Source organism: Podarcis cretensis (genome assembly GCF_951804945.1).
Source record: "Podarcis cretensis genome assembly, chromosome: 8".
Classification (NCBI taxonomy): Eukaryota; Metazoa; Chordata; class Lepidosauria; order Squamata; family Lacertidae; genus Podarcis; species Podarcis cretensis.
The window spans coordinates 1,900,023-1,923,354 of NC_137177.1; the positions used below are offsets into that span (position 1 = coordinate 1,900,023).

At 46.0% G+C, this 23,332-nt stretch overlaps 1 protein-coding gene across 1 annotated transcript in view; it reads right to left on the reverse strand.

Annotated features, from left to right (window-relative positions):
• The window catches only part of TIMM50 (translocase of inner mitochondrial membrane 50), a 38,485-nt gene extending 16,516 nt beyond the window's left edge, over nucleotides 1–21,969 (reverse strand). The window contains exons 1-4 of the mRNA XM_079985638.1: nucleotides 21,694–21,969; nucleotides 18,889–19,033; nucleotides 16,099–16,130; nucleotides 2,363–2,384 (exon numbers count right to left, since the gene is read on the reverse strand). Coding sequence (XP_079841764.1) covers nucleotides 2,363–2,384; nucleotides 16,099–16,130; nucleotides 18,889–19,033; nucleotides 21,694–21,954 — 460 coding nt within the window. The 5' untranslated portion in view covers nucleotides 21,955–21,969. The remainder of the gene's footprint in view (nucleotides 1–2,362; nucleotides 2,385–16,098; nucleotides 16,131–18,888; nucleotides 19,034–21,693) is intronic.
• Nucleotides 21,970–23,332: the final 1,363 nt, after the last annotated feature.

Genomic DNA, 23,332 nt, shown 5'->3' on the forward strand with positions numbered 1-23,332 from the left:
CCAGGCCTTGGACCATTTTGGTTGCCCTCCTCTGGACACGTTCCAGTTTGTCCGTGTCCTTCTTGAACTGTGGTGCCCAGGACTGGACACAGTACTCCAGGTGAGGTCTGACCAGAGCAGAATACAGTGGCACTATTACTTCCCTTGATCTAGATGCTATACTCCTATTGATGCAGCCCAGAATTGCATTGGCTTTTTTAGCTGCCGCGTCACACTGTTGTCTCATGTCAAGTTTGTGGTCAACCAAGACTCCTAGATCCTTTTCACATGTACTGCTCTCAAGCCAGGTGACACCCATCCTGTATTTGTGCCTCTCATTTTTTTTGCCCAAGTGCAATACTTTACATTTCTTCCTGTTAAAATTCATCTTGTTTGTTTTGGCCCAGTTCTCTAATCTGTCAAGGTCGTTTGTTTCCTTTTTCTTAAAGCCACTAAGCCGTTAATAGCCGCTAAGCTGCTAATAGCCGTGCTTCGCAAGACGAAAAAACCGCAAGACGAAGAGACTCACCGAACGGATTAATTTCGTCTTGCGAGGCACCACTGTATATGGACTTGCCGAACTGACTGGGAGACTCCATGACCAGAGAGAAGAGAAGGTGGAAGAAGATGGAAGAAGTTTAAAGAATATTTGAAAAAAATATGCTAATATTTAAATCTGAGAATAGCTTTGGAAGTGGATATAGGCTGTAGGGTTAGAAGTAGAAGATAAGTGTATTTTAAAATAGTATTATTTATAAGGAATAAAATGTGAATATTCTTATGGTAAAAGCAAGTGTGATAAAAAAATGGTTAAAATTATGATATATGTAAACTGCTAAAGATGAGGTGAAATGAAAATCAGATGGGGGGGACTTGGGGAAGCTCACCTAACAATCTTTAGAAAAAATAAGGATAAGACAAGAATCCGTTTGTATTGTTTGTTTTTCTGTTTGTGTTGTTTAGTTGTATTATCCAGCTCCGAGGGCCTTCTGGCGGTTACAGGGAACCAGACAGAGGGCCTTCTTGGTGGTGGCACCCGCCCTGTGGAACACCAGATGTGAAGGAAATAAGCAGCTATCCTATCTTTAAAAGACATCTGAAGGCATGTCAGGGAAGGTTTTAATATTTAACGCTGCACTGTTTTTAACACTTGATTGGGAGCCGCCCAGAGTGGCTGGGGAAACTCAGCCAGGTGGGCGGGGTATGAATGAATGAATGAATGAATGAATGAATAAATAAATAAATAAATAAAAATAATAATTATTAAATGAATAAAAAAATTGGGGGGAAAGAAACAACAAAGTGCCTGGAGGTCACGAGGCTGAGGAAGGCTGCACTCAATGACACTTCCGCTAGTCATCACACTCTCCAAGTTTCCATCCAGAGCATGCATAAAGCTCTCTTCTTATATCAGCACTCGGAAAGTTGCCTAGCAGGCCTTAGAAGCCACCAGAGTACCTGTTTCGCTCTCAAATGCACTCAAATCTGGTCCACACAAACGGTGAGCGCTCATCACTGTGCTGAGAAAGTACCACAAGGACTAGTTGTCAGGTAAGCATTAATCTCTGGAACGTGTCCAGAGGAGGGCAACCAAAATGGTCCAAGGCCTGGAAACGATGCCTTATGAGGAACGGCTAAGGGAGCTGGGCATGTTTAGCCTGGAGAAGAGGAGGTTAAGGGGTGATATGATAGCCATGTTCAAATATATAAAAGGATGTCACATAGAGGAGGGAGAAAGGTTGTTTTCTGCTGCTCCAGAGAAGCGGACACGGAGCAATGGATCCAAACTACAAGAAAGAAGATTCCACCTAAACATTAGGAAGAACTTCCTGACAGTAAGAGCTGTTTGACAGTGGAATTTGCTGCCAAGGAGTGTGGTGGAGTCTCCTTCTTTGGAGGTCTTTAAGCAGAGGCTTGACAACCATATGTCAGGAGTGCTCTGATGGTGTTTTCTGCTTGGCAGGGGGTTGGACTCGATGGCCCTTGTGGTCTCTTCCAACTCTATGATTCTATGATTCTATGATCTTATGGCTTTTCAGCTGCTCCAGTTCCACTTTGACTGATTAGCCATTACAAAAACTTCAGGAGATAATTCAACTGAAATGTGGAAAACATTCACATGCCTGCCATAAAACGACATCTGTGCTGCAAGATCTGAGGTGGGAATTGGCATACTTGTAGGGATGAAACCATGGGATTCTTAAAACATAAAAAGCCCAAGCGCTGACTAAGGTATTCTGAGGCGCAGAAAGGCCCCTAGGACAACATCTCTTTCTCAAGTCTTCTGGTGCTACCAACAAGGGTTCTCCTCTGTCTAGCTTGCTGTGACCCCAACATATCAAGGGGACTTTTAAAAAGCAGGAAGGGTGGTCTGCCTACTCACCGTTATCAAACTCATCGGGGATCTGCAAAGAGAAAGAGAAGGTAGTATAATTCTTTTGACTCCACAGCATGTTTCAAGTCACAAGGCAAGAGCGGAGGGGAAACAGCCTGTGGGTGCGCCTATTTCGCAGTTCATTTCTTCTGACCAAGCGTAAGTAAGGCTCAGCTACAGTTACTATTTTGCCTTTTATGTCTTAAAACCTCCCCAGCAGCTGTACCCACACCATTTTACAGTTTTTGCGCTTCATCTATTGTTTACTTATTACATTTATATTCTGTCCCCCCCCCCCCCCGCAAAAAGAGCCCGGGGAGGCAAACACATCAGCCTTAAAACGCAATTAAAAAAACCACAGCAACATACCTATCCTGAAAGCAAGCAAAGCTGGAGGAAGGATTTTCATGCAAGTGTTTTACTAATTTCAGCTTGTTCAGCCCTATGAAGCAAGAGCCCTGGCATTCCTATTTTATCAGCAATAAAAGAAAATTGGGCAGAGAAGCCCAACCAATTCAAGATTCTGGACCACGAGGATCCAAATTCCCACCTGGGAACACGCAGCTGCCTTTTACCTTTGATGGGCGCCAGAAAACCTTGAAATGGGAAATGCATCTTTATAGGCTTGCTTGGTCTACATTCGTTTTATTCATTTAATTTATATACACCCTTCATCTGAGGATCACAGGATGGTTTACAGTATAAAACTACAAAAATGCATAGCACAATAACAAGCAAAACCTGCCCCCGTTTAAAAGGCCATATATTGGTCAATTAGCCAAAGGCCTAGGAGAAGAGGAACAATTCACCTGGTGCTAAATGTATGTAATGAAGGCCCAAGACAAGCCTCCCTGGGGAAAGCATTCCACAAATGGGGAGCCACCACAGGAAAGGCCCATTCCATTGTTGCCACCTTCTGGACCCCTCGTGGAGGGGGCACATGAAGAAGGGCCTCAAATGATGATTCCAGGGTCTGGGTAGGTTCGTATGGAGAGGTGGTCCTTGAGGTACTGCAGTGAGAAAGGCTTCTATCTCACCACAGATCAATATGTGGGTCAATGAGCCATGAGAGATCAAGATAATCTTCAAGGGTGAAGACAGCCCAGGCTGGGCATTCAGAAAGGCCACCCTCCTTGACGCCACCCAACTGTTAGCTTGATCTGGGGAGGCAATTCTTACATGATAGACTCAGGGGTCAACAAACTTTTCAGCAGGGGGCCAGTCCACTGTCCTTCAGACCTTGTGGGAGGCCAGACTATATTTTTTTGTAGGGGACACGAAAGAACGAATTCCTATGCCCCACAAATAAGCCAGAGATGCATTCTAAATAAAAGGACACATTCTACTCATGTAAAAACACCAGGCAGGCTCCACAAATAACCCAGAGATGCATTTTAAAATAAAAGGGCACATTTTACTCATGTAAAAACACGCTGATTCCCAGACGGTCCATGGGCCAGATTGAGAAGGCTATTGGGCCGGATACGGCCCCTGGGCCTTAGTTTGCCTACCCATGCGCTAGAGCTCTGTAGCAGAATGGATGCATACATTGCTCAGGTGTCTCCAACAAGCCAGCCAAATCTCACCAGTGAAAATGCTCTTGGAACGAGGCTGCATAGCAGCGGCACGACTTGCTTCCTTCCTTCCTTAAATGTTTACAGAGCAGCAACTACCTCAGGGATGTGGCAGCTGTGGACAGTGGTTTCGTGCTGGCTGTTCCTCCAATGCAGACGGGTCAGTGGAAAACAGGCAGGGTCAAAATGGGCAACAGGAAGGAAGAGTGGCACACACAGAAAACATGGGTTATTGTTGGTTTGTGTGTGTGTGTGTGTGTGTGTGTGTGTGTGTGTGTGGCGGGGGTGTATTTATTTCCCGTAACCCACAGCACCCTTCCAGGAGCAGGGACCTATTTTTAAAAAAGACAGGCAGGATACAGTAGAGACCCAGACACAGAGGAAGCTTAGCAAGACAACGCTTTGGTACAACAAGAGGAATTGACATGGCTTGGGGGGGGGGGCTGTGTTTGCTCTGCAGAGCTGGTGGAAGCCACAATGTGGGTTCAGGAGTTGCCATTGCTGCACCTACGCAAAGATGCCCTAGGGCAGACTTCACCACCAGCCAGCTGTCTGGACTTGCATCTTGGTGCTGATGGAAGTTGTAATCCAAAGGGCACCAGAGTTGGCGAAGGCTGCCCTAGGAAGACAAGAAACAGGATTCTGATGCAATTGAGGTTTTGTCACGGATTCTGGAGGCGGCACTGAGCAAGTGCAGGACTATGTACCCCCCAGGGGGTTGGACTCGATGGCCCTTGTGGTCTCTTCCAACTCTATGATTCTATGATTCTATGATAAAGCTCTTACAAATTGTTTCGATCAATGGTGTGAGCTTCCCTGAGCTATTGTGTAAAGGCAGGGTATGAAAAGCCTCTCAGTTTATATGCCTCTTCCCAATGGAATCTCAATGGGGCCAATGGCATCAAATGAAATTAGTGTGAAAAGTACAGAAACAAATCAGATTCTCCTCGATCAATCTCTTTCCTCTTCGTACTTGCTTATCACCATTAGAAATGTCCCTTAACTCTTTTCAGGCAGCAATAGGTGAGTATTTGGTGATCTCAAGTAACAGGATAGTTGCCACACTGCAGATTTAAGGCCACGTGTAGTGGTTAGAAGGTCGGGCTAGGACCTGGGAGACCAGGGTTCAAATCCCGCCACTCAGCCATGAAGTTCACAGGGTGGCCCTGGAGTCAGTCACTCCCTCTCAACCTAACCTACCTCACAGGGTTGATGTGGGGATTAATTGAGGAGGGGGAGAACCATGCACACCACCTTAATTCTTTGGAGATAGGAGATAAATGCAAGAAATAAATAAATGGCAATTTTGCCCAGCTGTGATGCAAAATGATGCGCTAAATGCCGTAGGGGAAAGGAAACTGCTCTGACCCGTTTTTCTTCCTGCAGGTTACCACAAATCGTCCCTTGTCCAGGTTTGGCACATCCTGACGGACCCCACCAGTGACAGACACCCGAGCAAAACAAAGGCATCTACAGTATAGCTATTAGTGAGAGTTCAGCCCACTGCCAAGAGGCTACACCTACCATGTCGAAAGCAACAATGAGCATGCCCAGAGTGCTTATTTGCATTAACCACAACCAGCCATGACTGGGGGACTTATTCCCAACACCTGACACCTCTGCTTTTAGGAGTCAGCTACCACTTCTGAGCTGGGGGTGATTCCATTTTGTGCTTGACAAAGTAACTTGAGCTTTGGGGCTGCAGCCAAATGGCTCTCACACCTTTAAGCTGAGGGGCTGCAACAAGGGACAGAGCTGCGCTGCGCAATCAATGAAGAGGCTTCAGCAACCTCCACACAGCATGTTTCTAAAAACACTGCCCTAATCACCCTGACTCTCATGTGCCCGATGGTTAGATACTATAGAGGCCCCGAGCCCCCATTTCAATCACTGTTCTCAAGCTCACAGTGCCAACAGATTTTTCAAAGGGTAACTATAGCAGGGAGTTGTTTTAGTAATCCTGATTCAACACGAGTCTCGAAAACTGCTTTTGCATTGCCCAGCTCCCTTCCAGATGTCTGACGGACGATGGGGAGGCACCCACAACTGAGAAAGCCTCTGCCCTCAAGATGTTCTATGGGCTGACTTACTCCTTCATGCCCTCTTGCTGCAAGAATAAGGGAGCAGGGAGTCGGTATGTCTTTAAGCAACACATATCCCACAAGTTGAACCTTTGTTTCTGTTGAAGGCATCACTTCATTACTAGGATACGATTCTCTCCATCTCTTCTTTCCCAGAGTGCTGCTAACCTCTCCACAGAAAACAAGACCACTTCCTCTTTGGAAAGGAGCCATTCAGACTTGCAAACATCAGATTAAGGTCCAAAGAAATGCAACGAGTTCTACATGCCTAAGGATATTTTTAGCAGCCCCACACGGGCACAGCCTGTGAAACAGTTTGTGGTACACCTGGGGGACGTGTGTGTGTGTGTCTGCTGTTCTACATATTATATTTATCTCCTATCACGTCTGCTCAAACTCCTGTTTGCCTCTGATGTAGCTCTCTGGTTCTGGGCCTTGGGATTTCCCCTCTGCATTTATGCCAAAACTATGGTACATCACTGTTTTATTTTCTCTCATTAATCTGAACTTAGGAAGAAGTACTCTGTACTTCTGTACTCTAGCATGATGAGCACTGCTTCAAAGTTATCTGCAAACATCCAAATTCTGAACAGGATGTAAGTCTTCAGAGCGGTGGGGGAAGGGGGGGGGGGGAAATCAAGTGAGACTGTCTTCTTAAATGGGTCAAAGCTTCGCATGCATGGATTTGTCTGCCTGAAGGCCTTTGCTTTCCAGGTTGCCAAAGTTCTGTGCTGGTTGAAATTAAGGCCCTGCAAATTTTGAATCTTTTTTACTTGTAACAGATATTTTCATTGATGCACAGGGCAAAGACGACACACTGGAAAAGCCCAGCCAAGTTTGAAAGGCTCTATAGCGATGCACCAGCTGTTTTGAGTGCTGCAGAGTCCTTGAAAGCCACAACAGAATGGCTGCAAGCAAGATTTCATTGTTCGCCGACACAGGCGCAGCAGCTGCTGACCTGAAATGGGCAAGACCCCGCTACGAAAACAATGATCCATACCTCTAGTCAAACAAGCTGCAGAAAGTCCTCCCACAAAGTCTTCGGCACTGACCTGCTCTGGACAACGTCACAGCGGCTCTTGGCCTTGTGGATACGTTGCAAAGTAACTATACCGGGACTGTCCTTGTCAGAGCAGAGGCAGAATCAGGTCCAAAGAAAGGTATCAGTAAGCGCTCTTGGGTGAAACCAATTCTGTCAGTCACTGAACACAGACAGTTTATGAATCACTTTGTTTTGCTTTTACTCCGGTGTTTAGGATTATGTAGAATAAGTGGGAAATGGCAAGGCGAAGGACTTTAAGGCACAGCAGGACTAATCCAGTGTCTAATCTCCCAACTCCCTTTTGCACAGGGCAGTGGAACATTGGCTTGGCAGGGCAGGAAACTGGAGCTGACAAGTGGGCGCAAGCAGAGAACTGGCAGCTGTCAGAGGCCCTCCAAGCCCCATCTTTCTTGTACTTAACCAAATGCCAGCATTGCTACCAAGTCAGCCCAACTGGGCACGTAAATACTGAAGAGAATCCTGGCACTTGCTGGCCCAAGTCTAGAAGCTCCCCAATTCAGATGGCATCCCCCGAGGCACCATTGTCTGGCTGGGTTTTAGAAGATAGATCTCTATACTGGTTTCAATCCAAGAAGACTCAAGGGATCATAAAGGCTGAGGGATTCACCAAAGTCTGTCGAGGTCAATGCACTTCAAACCCCGGCACTTCCAGGGAGCACATGCACCCTGACACGCCTGCTGTGGAACACCTGTGCTCCGCAGAATATTCTGGCAAATGTTCCAGGGTGCAAAAACAGAGGACTGGCCAAGGCTTTTGGCTGCAATGTTTTCCTGCATGAATTGTCAGTATACCCCACAAGGAAACCATATAGAATGTCTTTCCCCAACCCAGTGCCCCTCTGATGTTTTGGACTACAACTCCCAGTGCTCTCTGGGGCTGGCGGGAGTTGTCATCAAAAGCATCTAGAGGGCAGGGGCCATGCTAATCTTCTCTGTATCGTTCCAATTTTAGTATATGTGCTGCCGAAGCAAAATTATTGAATGTTAATGACGTTGGAATAAAATGAAGTGGTTCTAGTAATAAGGTAAAATAAGAAAATGCAAGAAGGGATGGATATCAGATGAAAATTTGAAGTTAGAATATGTGAAGATAAATAATTAAGGGTAAAATATGAGGTTAAGAATTTGCTGAACAAATTTTTAAATGGAATACAAAAAAGGGAGGTGTGAGGAAGTCATGAAAATAAGTAAACGAATGTAAGATATTATAAAAGAGGGATTTTTTAGTTTTTTACTTTTTTCTTTTTATGTTAAATATTTGGTTTTTGCATTTTTGTATTTTTTTTCTTGTGTGTTATTATCTTGTAACTCTTTTTTGTTAAAAATTTAATAAATATTATTTTTTTAAAAAAAGCATCTAGAGGGCACCAAGTTGGGGGAAGGCCGTTTTTCTATAATATCTCTCCCCAAGCGCCTGCTCACTGCAAGAGATAATGTGCAGGGGGCAGACAAGCTGCCTTGAAAATAAGCTCACACACTACACTACACTACACTACACTACACTACACTAAGGATCCCCATTTGCTTCTGAGAAACCTGCAGAGTGTTGGAGAACACAGTTTGAAAAGCACTGACCTAACGGATTATTTATATGTTAAAGAGTGACGCTCAAGTTGTTTAGTGCTAGTCATTTAGACTGATGTTCCCCATGTCTTCTGAATCTACTTTGCAGGAGAGGGGTTCCAGGTTCCTTCAAAAGAAAACTAGGACAGAATGTAAAAAGTGCCTCTGTGAGGATACAGGAGGCCAAATAAGCAAAGAAGATCAAGAGAGAGAGTGCAGGATGCTATCCCACTGTAGCCATCCAAATTGACCCAGAAAAGCAGCAGATGGGATACCTGCATTACACAGACTGGGGTGCATCAGCCAGCAAAAAGCGTTCAGATCGGTATTTTGTTCCCTGGGTTAACCAGTCTCAGCAATTAGGTGAATCTGAATTTCAGCTCTCTGTGGATGTTTCTACAGCCAAACACTTTCCACAGGAATCTCAAAACCAGTTCAGTTTGAAAGTTCAACAGTGCCACCTTGAGGGTTAGATCTGGAAAAACACACACCACCAGGGTCAAATACACACCAGGACACCTACACGTGGTTGACAAAAAGGGCCTCTTTTCTACCTGATGTTCATAAGACATCCTTGGAGAAGATGTTAACTTCTTAAACATCAGCTCCAAAATGTTTAGGAGCCGTTAGGACCAAGTAGCTCAAAACACTGTGAACAAACTAATCCAAGCCCCTCGGTGCAAGTCTCCAACTTTTAAGCTGCTGAGAGCTAGGAAGTTCTTCTAGCCCTAAGAGATGTGCAAAAATTAAAACAAACAAACTGTCAGATGTGCAATTCCAGTATGCACAAATATATGGGTTGACCAGGTTCTGAATTTTTTCCAACTGTGCATCTTGGTGAGAAGACATAACAGGAAGTTGCTTTCAATTTCAATTTCCATCTTCCTCCTTGTTGCGCCTAAAATGTGCTATCTTCTAGCTCCCTCTTTTCTCTACTGTCACAAAGCTTCCCACCTTCCAAGGTTCATCTGGATCCATAAGCCTTTTTTTCAAGATATCCGTGCTGAAATATTTTTGGAACTCACCAGAATGAACCTAGTTTTGCATTTTGTTTAAAACCAGAAGCTGGAAGATCAATGCTGCGCACATGAAGGCTTGAAGAGTGACAAAGGAAATTTGTAATTAAAAAAAAGATCAAGAAACTGCCTTCTGCAAATCCACACTTCCCAGAGAAGGAGGAAAAGGAAGAGTGTGGGAAAGAGAGGCAGATCAAAGGCCAGCCCCATTTTACAGCCACTTAGGCAAAGATGTCCAGACAAATCAGGTCCACTTGAAGATCCTCTTGCACCCAGGTGATGCCATGCGACTTGCAGGAAGCTGTGAAGTGTGCCAAGGCCTTTGGAGAAGACACATTTGCTCCAGCACAGGCGGCCGGAGCTTCATTGCGGCCATTCACATGAATGCGACAGGCAGCCTAAAAAGGGCTATTAACAAAACCAAAGGGGTTTTATTATGGCTCAAGAACAGCAGGTAAGGGAAAAGACACAAATACCTTTGAGAAAGGCAGGCGCACAAACACTTCAAAGCATGGCAATCCCCCAATATCTCCACAGAAATTTCAGCTGTGAAAACCCTCAACTCTGCACCCCCTGGATCAACTTGACAGACTATAAAGGGGATATATTTTGCTATAAACTTACAGCTGTGCACATTTCCAGCTTATTCTACTCCAGCAGCCATCGCCCACATTTTGCAGGAAGCCTAGGTGTAAAGCGTGAGTTCAAGGAGAATGGAGCTGCCCTGTGGAGACTCTGGTGCTCAGAGGCACATTTCACTGAAGAAGAAAGGTAAATTTAGGTATCATGGCTAAGTGCCACAATCTAACCCGCATGAAACGGCTTTCCCTTTTGAAAGCAATGATCAAGTCCTGCCCTAGAGTGAAGGTTTTCTGGGAAATGATTTATAATGAATTGAAAAAAGTATTTAAGTATACTTTCCCTAAGAAACCAGAGGCCTTCCTCCTGGGTATTGTCGGCCAGAGGGTGATAAAGAAGGACAGGACTTTTTTCCTGTATGCAACAACGGCAGCAAGGATACTCATCGCTAAGCACTGGAAAACCCAAGATCTACCCACACTGGAAGAATGGCAGATGCAACTGATAGACTATATGGAATTGGCTGAGATGACCTGCAGAATCCGAGACCTGGGAGAAGAGAGGGTTGAAGAAGACTGGAAGAAATTTAGGTGTTATTTACAAAAACACTGTAATTTAATTGGATGTTAAGAAGGATGCCAGATTATAAACAAATGAGCACCATTAAATTAGACGTAATCTGGATGATAAATGAGATTGAGGAAAATATAAATTTTTTGGAGAATTATTAGACTAAATTAAATGAATGAGACTTAAGAATGTAAACAAGTTGATAAATTGCTGGAAAAAGTTTTACAATGATGCAAGTGGGAGCGGGGGACGTGAGGGAGTCCAAAGAAGCTTTGAAAATATGTTATGATAGATGTCTTATTGTTTATTATTTCTGCACTTTTGTATTTAAAAAATCTCAATAATTTTTTTTTTTTTAAAAAAAGAAAGCAATGATCAAGTCCTCTGACAACATCAAGCATCAACATCAAGAAAAACCAACGCTGTCCAGAGTTGTAAAGACTGCGGAGAGAATAATTGGGTGCACTCTTCTCACCTTGGATCAAATCTATGCTTCCAGGTGTCATAAGAAAGCGGCAGAGATAGCGCAGGACAGTGCGCACCCCAGAAATGATCTCTTTCAGCTTCTGCCTTCTGGAAGAAGGTCCAGGGTTATAAAGACTAGGACTAGCCGCCTGAGAAACAGTTTCTACCCAAATGCGATTTTGGTTCTAAACGCAGTGTAAGGTAGTCTCTGTGGGAGTATATTGTATTTAAAAATGGGGTATCAGAGTTTTTAGGGGGTTAATCAGGCTGGGATAGCAGGCTTGTTGGGTTTTGAATGTTTTATGTAGATTTTTCAATTTCGTTGTTCTGTATGGGACAATGACAATAAAGATTATCGTATCGTAGAGGCAAATGCAGCAACTCCTTTCCTTCTCTTAGAAAGGGAAGAGACAAGGCCTAGGCAAAAGAGCCTTGCATTCTGAGACTCCCCCCCCCCAACTCCCCAGCACACACACTTATGACACGCACCTCTGCAAAAGAGGGCAATTATGCCCGGAAGGCCCTTGTTAGCACAAATGATCAAAAGCAGTAAGCTGGCATGCGCCAGCAATAAGCCGACCTGCTGCCTGCAAAAGGTGAGAAGGGATTTGTGGAAGCATGAAAGGAGCATGTTAGCACCAACTGAAGGAGGTAGGTGGAGGGAAGGGAAGAAAGAAGGGCCGTTCACCTGGGAGGAATATTGCAGGCAACTTCCCCAAGACAATTTAGCTGCTGTTTACAGCACAGTGAGAAGTGACAGCTTTGTCTTGAACATCAAAAGCTGCCCAGTTATAGAAAGGCAATAAGGAAGTCTTACCCACAGTTCAAAACAGTTAATTTGGGTATGTGACATGCAAGGCCACTAGCACTTCACACCTACTTCCCTCAAGAGCACTCAAGGCTTGTGCTGCATATCAAAAGAGAGCAGACAGACCTAATCAGCCTCCTTTAAATGGTTACGGAAGGGTACTAGTGCAGAAAGCAGAGCTATCCCCCCCTCCGCCCCACATGAAAAGCTATGGAGGGTGAATCACAATTTTTTACAAAGCACCAAAAATTAAGAAGATTTGATAAAAAACAACACAAATTCTAATCTAACTTCCAAGCTTTGCAATACAATGTTAATTCAAAATGCCCTACCCACCTACATAGGAGTAAGCTCCATTATGAGCAAACTTATGTAAGAATGAACAGTTAAAAAGCTGTAACCTCCACAAACACATTTGAACTCAAGGTACCCAAATTAATTGCACTTGCCAAAAGAATCCACTTATTGGCCGGCCATGTTAAAGGGGCGGGGGCTACAAAAAAAGAGGCCCATGGAACGGGGTCCTTCACAGATATGCTGTAACCTTTAACCACCATCTGAAGCAGGTATAGCTGTTGTGCAATAACCTTGCTTTGCTCCAGGTGTACACCAATACTGTATTATTTCAATAACAAGCAATTAAACCCAGTAGTATACAGAAGATTGCAGTGAGCTTTATACACTAAGATTTCCCCATCCAGACTCCTACAAGAGATGAAGGAAGCAGACCAGGAAACAAGTGTTTTGCCTATGTTCCCGCTCCTCTCACCAGCAGCGAAATCTCAGAGGAGACCTGTAATAAACCCACAAATGGGCTATAGCAGGAGGTTTTTCAACAATTAGCCCAATTAAGGCAATCGTTTCCAAAGGGATGCGTTAGGGAGCCAAGGGAGCCAGTAAAAGCCACAGTTGAATATGCAGAGCTACCCAGTTCAAGCTCCCAGGACAACAGGTAGCACAAACTCCCACCAGCAAGGCCCATTCACACATCCATGGCAACATGTGCCTGCTACAATAAGGACCACAAAGCATTTATGGGAACCTGGCTTCAGGCTTCTCCTCACAGCCTCTTGCTGGTCTCAGGGCTGAGTCACAGTGGAACAGGAAACAACCACCCACGTCTTTTTTTGGTGACATAAAAGGAACTTGGGAAAGGTGGAGACTTGGCTTAGGCTAGCTTATATCCTGTGCTTAATGAAGAAACATATGTTCGCTTTGCTCAAAGTTAGGCTTGCCTGGTTTGCTCATATAGTTTGTTCAGGATCAGAGCCAGCGCAAGTGAGAGAGCCTGGAGAGACATTTCAGAACGGGTGGCGGGAAAGGTATGCTGCATGCAGGGGGCAGATGGCAATACCAGGAAGGAGAGAGAAGTAACTGGGAGTGCAGAAGCACTGGTGCCAAAAACTGAAGTGGTCTTGGAGGCTTGGGAAAGTCTTTTATCAACCCGCTGCAACCCTTTGGATTAATGAAATGCATTATATGAAAGCATTCTAGAAACCTCAGCTGGTCAAGAGTAGAGAAACAAGATTGTTAAGTGGAGCTGGTTGATATGATATGATCAAATCACATCCAGTCCAGTTCTTTACCATCTACTTTGGCTTCCAATCCATTTCCAGGCCCAGTTCAACATAGGAAGTTACCCAACACTGAGGCAGATCAGCAGTGCGGTATTATCTACACAGACTGGGAGCAGGTGGGGGGATCTTTCCCAGCCCTACCTGGTGATTGAACCTGGAATCGTCTGCATTCAAGGAATGTGTTCTAACTTTAAGATAATAATAATAATAATAATAATAATAATAATAATAATAATAATAATAATAATTTATTATTTATACGCCGCCCATCTGGCTGAGTTTCCCCAGCTACTCTGGGCGGCTTCCAATCAAGTGTTAAAAACAATACAGCATTAAATATTAAAAACTTCCCTAAACAGGGTTATGACCCTTTTCATTATGCTAGCGGTAAAAAGTAAAGGTAAAGGGACCCCTGACCATTAGGTCCAGTCATGGCCGATTCTGGGGTTGCGGCGCTCATCTCACTTTACCGGCCGAGGGAGCTGGCGTACAGCTTCCAGGTCATGTGGCCAGCATGACTAAGCCGCTTCTGGCGAACCAGAGCAGCGCATGGAAACGCCGTTTACCTTCCCGCCGGAGCGGTACCTATTTATCTACTTGCACTTTGACGTGCTTTCGAACTGCTAGGTTGGCAGGAGCAGGGACCGAGCAACGGGAACTCACCCCGTGGTGGGGATTCGAACCGCCGACCTTCTGATCGGCAAGTCCTAGGCTCTGTGGTTTAACCCACAGTGCCACCCGTTTCCCCTCATGCTAGTGGTATTAGCCTTTAAAACTCTAATCATCTTGGGGCTGGGTTACTTCATGGATTGCCTCTTTCCATATATATAACTACCTTAATATCTTCTGAGGGCTTTGTTTGGGTGCCTTCATTAAATGAGGTTTAGTGGGTGACTACTAGAGATCTGGCTATTTCAGCAAACGCCACAGCAGCGATGGAACGCCCTCCCCATCTAGGTTTGCAGCCTCATTTTCCCAGACTTGTTTTTTGTTTGTGTGCTTTTAAGGTATTTTATACGGCTGCTATTCCACTGCAAGTTTTGAATCTTGATTTACTCTGCTTCTGGTTTTACTCTGTTGTAGAATGATGCTTGTTGTAGTTTGTATAGTAAACCATCCTGGGAACCGGGCAGTATATAAATGCTGTAAATATTTAAAATTAAATACATCACTTCCTGGCAGACCTGCCCCCCCCCTCTGAAGAGTTACGTGTTCAAGGCTGAGCCCTGCTTGCCAGCAATGAGTTTACTGGAGAGCCATAAGCAGCTGGGGAGAACGAGGTGGAAGGCCTTTCAAGATGCCCTTAAGGGCTGCGAGTCCATGTCTTGCTCTAGACCTCTCACTTGATTTCTGAGCTGAAAACTATGAGGGCCACCTGCCCCACCTGAGGGATCCAGATTTGACCGTGGTACCTCCAGTTGTTGATTTGTAGCCTGGAGGGTTCTTGCCATTTCACAACATGCTACAATGGTTAAAATGCTTCGGGGGGGGGGGGGGGGGAAGAAAGACGTGTATATTTTGGCAAGCTTTTCTGGGTGGATTAAAAGGTTTCTGCCTTGGACACTCATTCTGTATTGCTTTTAAAACTTGTATTTAGTTGCTTTTCAGTACAGTTTTAAAACTATCTTTAGCTGTTTCTTTTGACAACGTGGTCCCTTCCAACTCTACAATTCTTTGATTCTCTTTTTGTAAATTGCCTTAAACTCATAAAAAGGGTGAGCCATAAAATTAAATAAATAAAGCTGAATATAGGCACGAAAGACCTGAGCCCATTGCATGGCATTGGAAAAGCAACTCTCAGCCTAATCTTCTATTATTATTATTATTATTATTATTATTATTATTAACCACCCTTGATCCACAGATCTCAAAAACGTGACAACCAGTAATTCCTTTGCATGCTGAGAAATGCTATAGAAATGGCACTTTACTGCCACCACTCATGAAAACTGCACACAAACTACTCCCATCTTCTACACGAGGGGCAACCAGAATCACGCTGCTGGCCTCCAATATTCTATAGCTTGCTTATTTACTCAGTTCTGAGCAGGTAATAAGTTTAACGGTTGCCAAGTTTAACCTTCACTCTGTTGCAAGATTGATACAGTGGAACCTCGGGTTGTGGACGTAATCCGTGACAGAGGCATGTCCGCAACCTGCAGTGTTCGCACCCTGAAGTGCCGCATCTGCGGAGGTGCCGGCACTTCTGTGCACATGCAAAGCGTGATTTAGCGCTTCCGTGCATGCGGCGAAACCCAGAAGTAACCTGTTCCAGTACTTCGGGGTTTCCCACTGTCCGCAACCCGAAAACACATAACCTGAAGCGCCTGTAACATGAGGTATGACTGTACAGCATTCAGCAGTCAACTGCACAGGAAATTTCAAGCACACAGTGACCCCTAGCGGCAGACACCTAACAAGTCAAAGACTCAGGAAAGAAACAGCTTACCTTGACACCATGCTCATCCACCGAATTGCTACCTGCCACCAAAAAAACAAAACAAGAAAAACAGGTCACTTTGCATCATTTCACAGAATGGTGTGTTACAACAACAACAACAACAACAACAACAACAACAACAACTATTATTATTATTATTATTATTATTATTATTATTATTAATTATTATTTATACCCCGCCCATCTGGCTGGGCCTCCCCAGCCACTCTGGGCGGCTTCCATAGTAACCAAAAATACACTAAAATATCACAGATTAAAAACTTCCCTGAACAGGGCTGCCTTAAGATGTCTTCTGAATGTCAGGTAGTTATTTATCACTTTGACATCTGATGGGAGGGCGTTCCACAGGGCAGGCGCCACTACCAAGAAGGCCCTCTGCCTGGTTCCCTGTAGCTTTGCTTCTCGCAATGAGGGAACTGCCAGAACGCCAAAATGTCCAAGAAGTATATATAATACCAATTCAGTAAGAATAAGAGGATGTTTGATATTTCAGTCTCAAAAGAAGAGCTGATTTTACTTTTTAAAAATATTGTAACCTTACTGGTAAGCAGAAGAAGAGAGGAATAAGGTCCTTCATTTACCAGTCAGAGGAGAGAGATAACCATCTGAAAACACAGATCATATTTCAGGAAGTAACAGAGTGATTCCGTGGGGAATTCTCCACTGTTACCAAACTCTTATGTCAATTGTGATCCAATAAAGGCCCCCGTGCTTTCTGAAAGAAATATTGATTTGCTTATAGCAGCTGGAGCTCCTCTGTTACTGACACTATAAGAGATCAGCCCAAGATAAACAAGAGACTATCACAATTACTCCATTACATGTCAAACTATATCCACGCCGGCCCTGTTTTAAGGACGTTAAGTGTTTCTCATAAATTGTTTGTTAGCAAGTGGGGACATAACGAGCCAACCATTTCTGTTGTTTTCTATAGGGAAAATCCCAGTGTGTTCCTGATAGCCCGGCATTTTCCTACCATGTATCTACACTGAGGAGACTCTTGAGAGTCCCATGGACTGCAAGAAGATCAAACCTCTCCATTCTGAAGGAAATCAGCCCTGAGTGCTCACTGGAAGGGCAGATCCTGAAGCTGAGGCTCCAAGACTTTGGCCACCTCATGAGAAGAGAAGACTCCCTGGAAAAGACCCTGATGTTGGGAGAAGATGGAGGGCACAAGGAGAAGGGGACGACAGAGGACGAGATGGTGGGACAGTGTTCTCGAAGCTACCAGCATGAGTTTGACCCAACTGCGGGAGGCAGTGGAAGACAGGAGTGCCTGGCGTGCGCTGGTCCATGGGGTCACAAAGAGGCAGACACGACTAAACAACAACAACAACATCTACACAGACAGGATCCCCTCCCTGAAAAACATGGCGGAGCCTCCTCCTCTGGTGCTGCTGCTGCTGCCTTCCTCCTCCTGCTCTTCCCTCCTCTGGTGCCAGGGACGTGGTCAAGGCTGAGAGAGAAGCCACCTCTGAGCCCTGAGCTGTCACTGCCGCTGCCCCTGAGTGGAAAGCGCCTGAGAGAGCATGTTGGAGCCCAACCTGCAGAGAACCAGCCAGGCTGAAGAAGAGGGCAATCACTGCTGCTGGGGCTGAGTAAATGGATCTTGTCAGCGAAGTAGGTGCTGGAGGAGGTGGTGTTGCTGCTCTCAGTCCTAGCTTCAGCCCCCCCCCCATGAATCTACAGAGTGTATAGCAAGGTTTGTGTGCACTGTATTTTTCGCTCTATAAGACACACCAGACCATAAGACGCACCTAGTTTTGGAGGAGGAAAACAAGAAAGCAGTGATCCCTCTTGCTGTTCTGGCTTCTGGGATAGCTGTGCAGCCTGCATTTGTTCTATAAGACGCACACACATTTCCCCTTACTTTTTAGGAGGGAAAATGTGAGTCTTATAGAGCAAAAAATATGGTAATTCTTTATGTGCTGATATTTTCAGATAGTGGGACCTGCATGTACAGTGGTACCTCGGGTTAAGTACTTTATTCGTTCCTGAGGTCCGTTCTTAACCTGAAACTGTTCTTAACCTGAAGCACCACTTTAGCTAATGGGGCCTCCTGCTGCCGCCGGAGCACGATTTCTGTTCTCATCCTGAAGCAAAGTTCTATTTCTGGGTTAGCGGAGTCTGTAACCTGAAGCATATGTAACCTGAAGTGTATGTAACCCGAGGTACCACTGTATTGCATTGACCAGCACAGGCTTTTTGACTGTTAAATCTGCCCCCACCCACCCTTGGAGGCATGGAATTACTGCTGAATCTTCCAACAGTAACTAGAATCAGATTTGGGGCATTTGCAGCAGAAATTGTAAACTGTATTTTGTCACTAAACCCTCCCAGTGAGAGGTCTTCATGACCAGACAACCAGCCACTTATGCAGGCAGGGAAGACACAGCCAGGCCACAAGCTCTTCGCAGCAGAGAGCAATGCTCTCCTGGCAAGGCTATACAACCCCCCAACTTGAAATCCACAGAACCTCCAACCCACGCTGCATCACTACTGAAAGAGCAGAAACATGAACCAGGAATTTCCACAATTCAAATCAGCTGGAAGACACCTGTCAAAGCGAATAAGAGGTGGAAGCACCCCCCCCCCAAAATAGTACTGATAATGGGACTGGGGATGTAGTTTCAACGTAACATATATTTATTTATATGTAACATATATTCATTTATATAAGTAAGCACATTTAAAAGGTCATAAATTGTATTTTTATTTCTTTCTAGAGTATACCATAAAGCACAAACCATTACTTTCAGTGGATGAACGCAAACTCACCAAAGATGTAAATAATCGCTACGCCACTGCCAGCTCCCATAAGCCCTGCTATCCTGAGGACCATCTTCTTTGCATAGGCAGTATTTTCCTTCTGCTTCTTCTCTTGCTGCTCATCAGAACTTTTTCCATCTTCACCTTCTGCTGACTAGAGAGAGAAACAAACACATATAGAAATAAATGGCTTCCCAGAACTGCAGGAACATCTTTTTCCTGTTTAAGTAGCCCAGGCTAGGGTATAAATGTATATAATTTAACAAACTTCGATAATGTTTCTTGATTGTCTGGATGGTGAGGTGAACACGTGTCTGTAGAACCCTCTGAGTTTTGCATATCTGAAGCAGACTACGTACAAAGGTAAATGTCAGATCCCCTTCTCTACCACTTCTGCATCTGTTTCCGCCCACCACTTGAACGTGGTCCCCAGAAGCAAATTTGCTCCTTTAGCTGAAAAAGGTTCCCCACTTCTGATTTAAGAAGAATGCTTCTGCCCTTCAGAATCATTGCTTATCCAAAGAAAGATGAATCAGCTAAAACCCATTAAGTCATTAATGAGATGACAGGTCACAATTACCATTACTGAAAAATTCCACAGGATTGCCATGTTAAAATCTGTTACAGCAAACACAACTGAGTCTCAGAACATCTACCCTGCTGTCAAAATGAACTCTGGTCCCTGAAACCTCATTCCATATACAAACCTGTCCGCCTTAAGGTCATATTGTCATATTAATGGAGGCATGCAAATTTAACAAATAATAACAGGACGTAGGGGAGGGGAAGACTAGGGGGGTGACGGTGGAGCACGTGCTTGGTCTAAGAAGGCCTCAGGGTCAGAGCCCGGCATTTCCCAGTCAGGAGAACCAGGCCTTTGGGCTGATTAACATCCAATGGATGCCCTTTTAAAATGTGTTGGGAGGTGGTTACTGGGTTGTTTTCGTTTTTATGTTGATTGTGCATTTCATGTTTTTGTATTGTGATTTTATCTTGTGAAACACCCTGAGACCTGTGGACTGTGAGGGGAGAGACTTTGTCAGGCAAGGCCTTCTTCCACCTGCCTTACCCCACCCTCCTCTCTGTAGTTTAGAAATTATTTATTGCAATTGTTAAGGGTGGGTTTCTGTTTCATTTTCATATGCTGAGATTTAGTATTATTCTATACTATTCTCATGATGGTTGGACGTTACTTTATTTGATGTTTCACTGCTCATTTTAAAGTTATGTTTTATTATCACATTAATTTTCATATACTGATATTTTATTCTGTACTATTCTAATGATGGTTGAATGTTACTTTGATGTTCAGCTGCTTATTTTAAAGTTATGTTTTATTGTCACATTAATTTCCATATGCTGATATTTAATATTATTCTATACTATTCTAAAAAGGGACGCGGGTGGTGCTGTGGATTAAACCACAGAGCCAAGGACTTGCCGATCAGAAGGTCAGCGGTTCGAATCCCTGTGACGGGGTGAGCTCCCGTTGCTCGGTCCCTGCTCCTGCCAACCTAGCAGTTCGAAAGCACGTCAAAGTGCAAGTAGGTAAATAGATACCGCTCTGGTGGGAAGGTAAATGGCGTTTCTGTGTGCTGCTCTTGTTCACCAGAAGCGGCTTAGTCCTGCTGGCCACATGACCCAGAAGCTGGACGCCGGCTCCAGTAAAGCGAGATGAGCACCGCAACCCCCGAGTTGGTCACGACTGGACCTAACGGTCAGGGATACTTTTACCTTTACTTTACCTTATACTATTCTAATGATGGTTGAATGTTACTTTGACGTTCGGCTGCTTATTTTAAAGTTAAGTTTTATTATCACATTTAGGCATTGGCTTGTTACAAAGTGTACATTCCTTGCTGTTTCTTCAGCTTGTAAACCGCCTTGGGCATTGCAAGATAGAAAGACGGTATTAATGAGCGTGAAAGAGGAGAGTGCAAAATATGGTCTGAAGCTCAACATCAAAAAAACAAAGATCGTGTCCACTGGTCCCATCACCTCCTGGCAAATAGAAGGGGAAGAAATGGAGGTAGTGAGAGATTTTACTGTCTTGGGCTCCATGATCACTGCAGATGGTGACAGCAGTCACGAAATTAAAAGACGCCTGCTCCTTGGGAGAAAAGCAATGACAAACCTAGTCAGCATCTTAAAAAGCAGAGACATCACCTTGCCAACAAAGGTCCGTATAGTTCAAGCTCTGGTTTTCCCAGTCGTGATGTATGGAAGTGAGAGCTGGACCATCAAGAAGGCTGATTGCCGAAGAATGGATGCTTATGAATTCTGGTGCTGGAGGAGACTCTTGAGAGTCCCATGGACTGCAAGAAGATCCAACCTCTCCATTCTGAAGGAAATCAGCCCTGAGTGCTCACTGGAAGGACAGATCCCGAAGCTGAGGCTCCAAGACTTTGGCCACCTCATGAGAAGAGAAGACTCCGTGGAAAAGACCCTGATGTTGGGAAAGATGGAGGGCACAAGGAGAAGGGGACGACAGAGGACGAGATGGTTGGACAGTGTTCTCGAAGCTACCAGCATGAGTTTGACCAAACTGCGGGAGGCAGTGGAAGACAGGAGTGCCTGGCGTGCTCTGGTCCAGGGGGTCACGAAGAGGCGGACACGACTAAACAACAACATACGAATGATGATGATAGGGCGGTATATAAATTTAATGAATAACAAGGATGACACTGATGATGATAATGAGGAAGCAGCAGGCTGCTCTCCCCCAGGGTCTCCGGGGGGGGGGCGGGAGCAGGTGACGTCACAAGCCCCTCCCCGTCATCCGGGGACCCTCCTGGCCCCGCCCCCTCGCCTCACCTGCTGCTGCTGCCGCCGCTTGACCGCGTCCCTCAGGACGGCCTCCGCCAGCCCCACCCCCACCGCCTGAGGGGGCGCCTGAGGAGGGACCCCCGCGCTCAGCGCTCTTCCGGGCACCGCCCAGGCGCCGCGCCGCTTCCACCGCCGGCAGCACCGCCCGCCAGAGCCGCCCTCCTGCAGCTGCAGCGCCCGCCGCCCGCCCGCCAGAGCCGCCGCCGACAAGGCGCGAGCCGCCGCCGCCGCCGCCACAACCGCCGCCATCTTGCCTCGCGCTGCACTGGGCGGCGCATGCGCCGGGCTCGGCCAATCAGGCTGAAGGAATGGGGAGTAAGGCCTAGGAAGCGCTGTAGCCAATCAGAGGGGTGAGAAAGGCCCGAAGCGGCGCACGGCCCCTCGTTTGACGTTTCTGCTTTGACCAATCAGCTGACGTTTCCCGCCCACCCGTCGGCTCTCGGCCAATCACGCGTCCCACTAAATTGCCAGGGTTTTAATTCTCTCCAGGGCGCGAACTCCGAGCGGACAGCGTGCCGCATTGCCCAATGGGAGGGGGAAACTGGATCAGAGCGCCTTCTTATTGGTTAGGCGGCGGAGGCGGGCTTTTCCTGCCGGTACAGTGATTGGCGCTCCGCGAGGGCGGGGCCTGCTGGGGGCAGGAAAAGGTGGCCGCCAAGGTTAAAGGGGCAGCGCACGTGCGCGACCTGGCCCTCTACTGCCTCCTGCAGTCCTGGCCGCCCACTTGGGATGGATGGACAAATTCATGGAGAGGCTGTGCTCTGCCTCCACAACTGGGAGGAAGCAGTGCTTCCTAATGCCAGTCGCTGGAGCTCACAGGACGGGGAGGGCCTTTGTGCTGGTCTAGTCCTGGGACGCAGGTGGCGCTGTGGGTTAAAGCCTCAGCGCCTAGGGCTTGCCGATCGAAAGGTCGGCGGTTCGAATCCCTGCGGCGGAGTGCGCTCCCGCTGCTCGGTCCCAGCGCCTGCCAACCTAGCAGTTCGAAAGCACCTCCGGGTGCAAGTAGATAAATAGAGACCGCTTACCAGCGGGAAGGTAAACGGCGTTTCCGTGTGCGGCTCTGGCTCGCCAGAGCAGCGATGTCACGCTGGCCACGTGACCCGGAAGTGTCTCCGGACAGCGCTGGCCCCTGGCCTCTTAAGTGAGATGGGCGCACAACCCCAGAGTCTGTCAAGACTGGCCCGTATGGGCAGGGGTACCTTTACCTTTACTAGTCCTGGCTTGCAGGTAAAATAAAAAAAATTAAGGTCATATATGTGTGTGTGTGTGTGTGTGTGTGTGTGTGTATATATATATATATGCCCCGCAAGACAAATGCCTCGCAAGACGGAAAACTCGCTAGACGAAAGAGTTTTCCGTTTTGGAGGCGCTTCGCAAAACGAATTTCCTATGGGCTTGCTTTGCAAGACGAAAATGTCTTGCGAGTTCCTGCGGGTTTTCCCCCCTTCCCCCCCCTTTTTCTAAGCCGATAAGCCGCTAAAAGCCGCTAAACCGCAAATAGCGCTAATCTGCTAATGGGCTTGCTTCGCAAGACGAAAAAACCGCTAGACGAAGAGAATCGCGGAACGGATTCTTTGCGTCTTGCGAGGCACCACTGTATTCATAAACGCACCAACCAAGCACATAC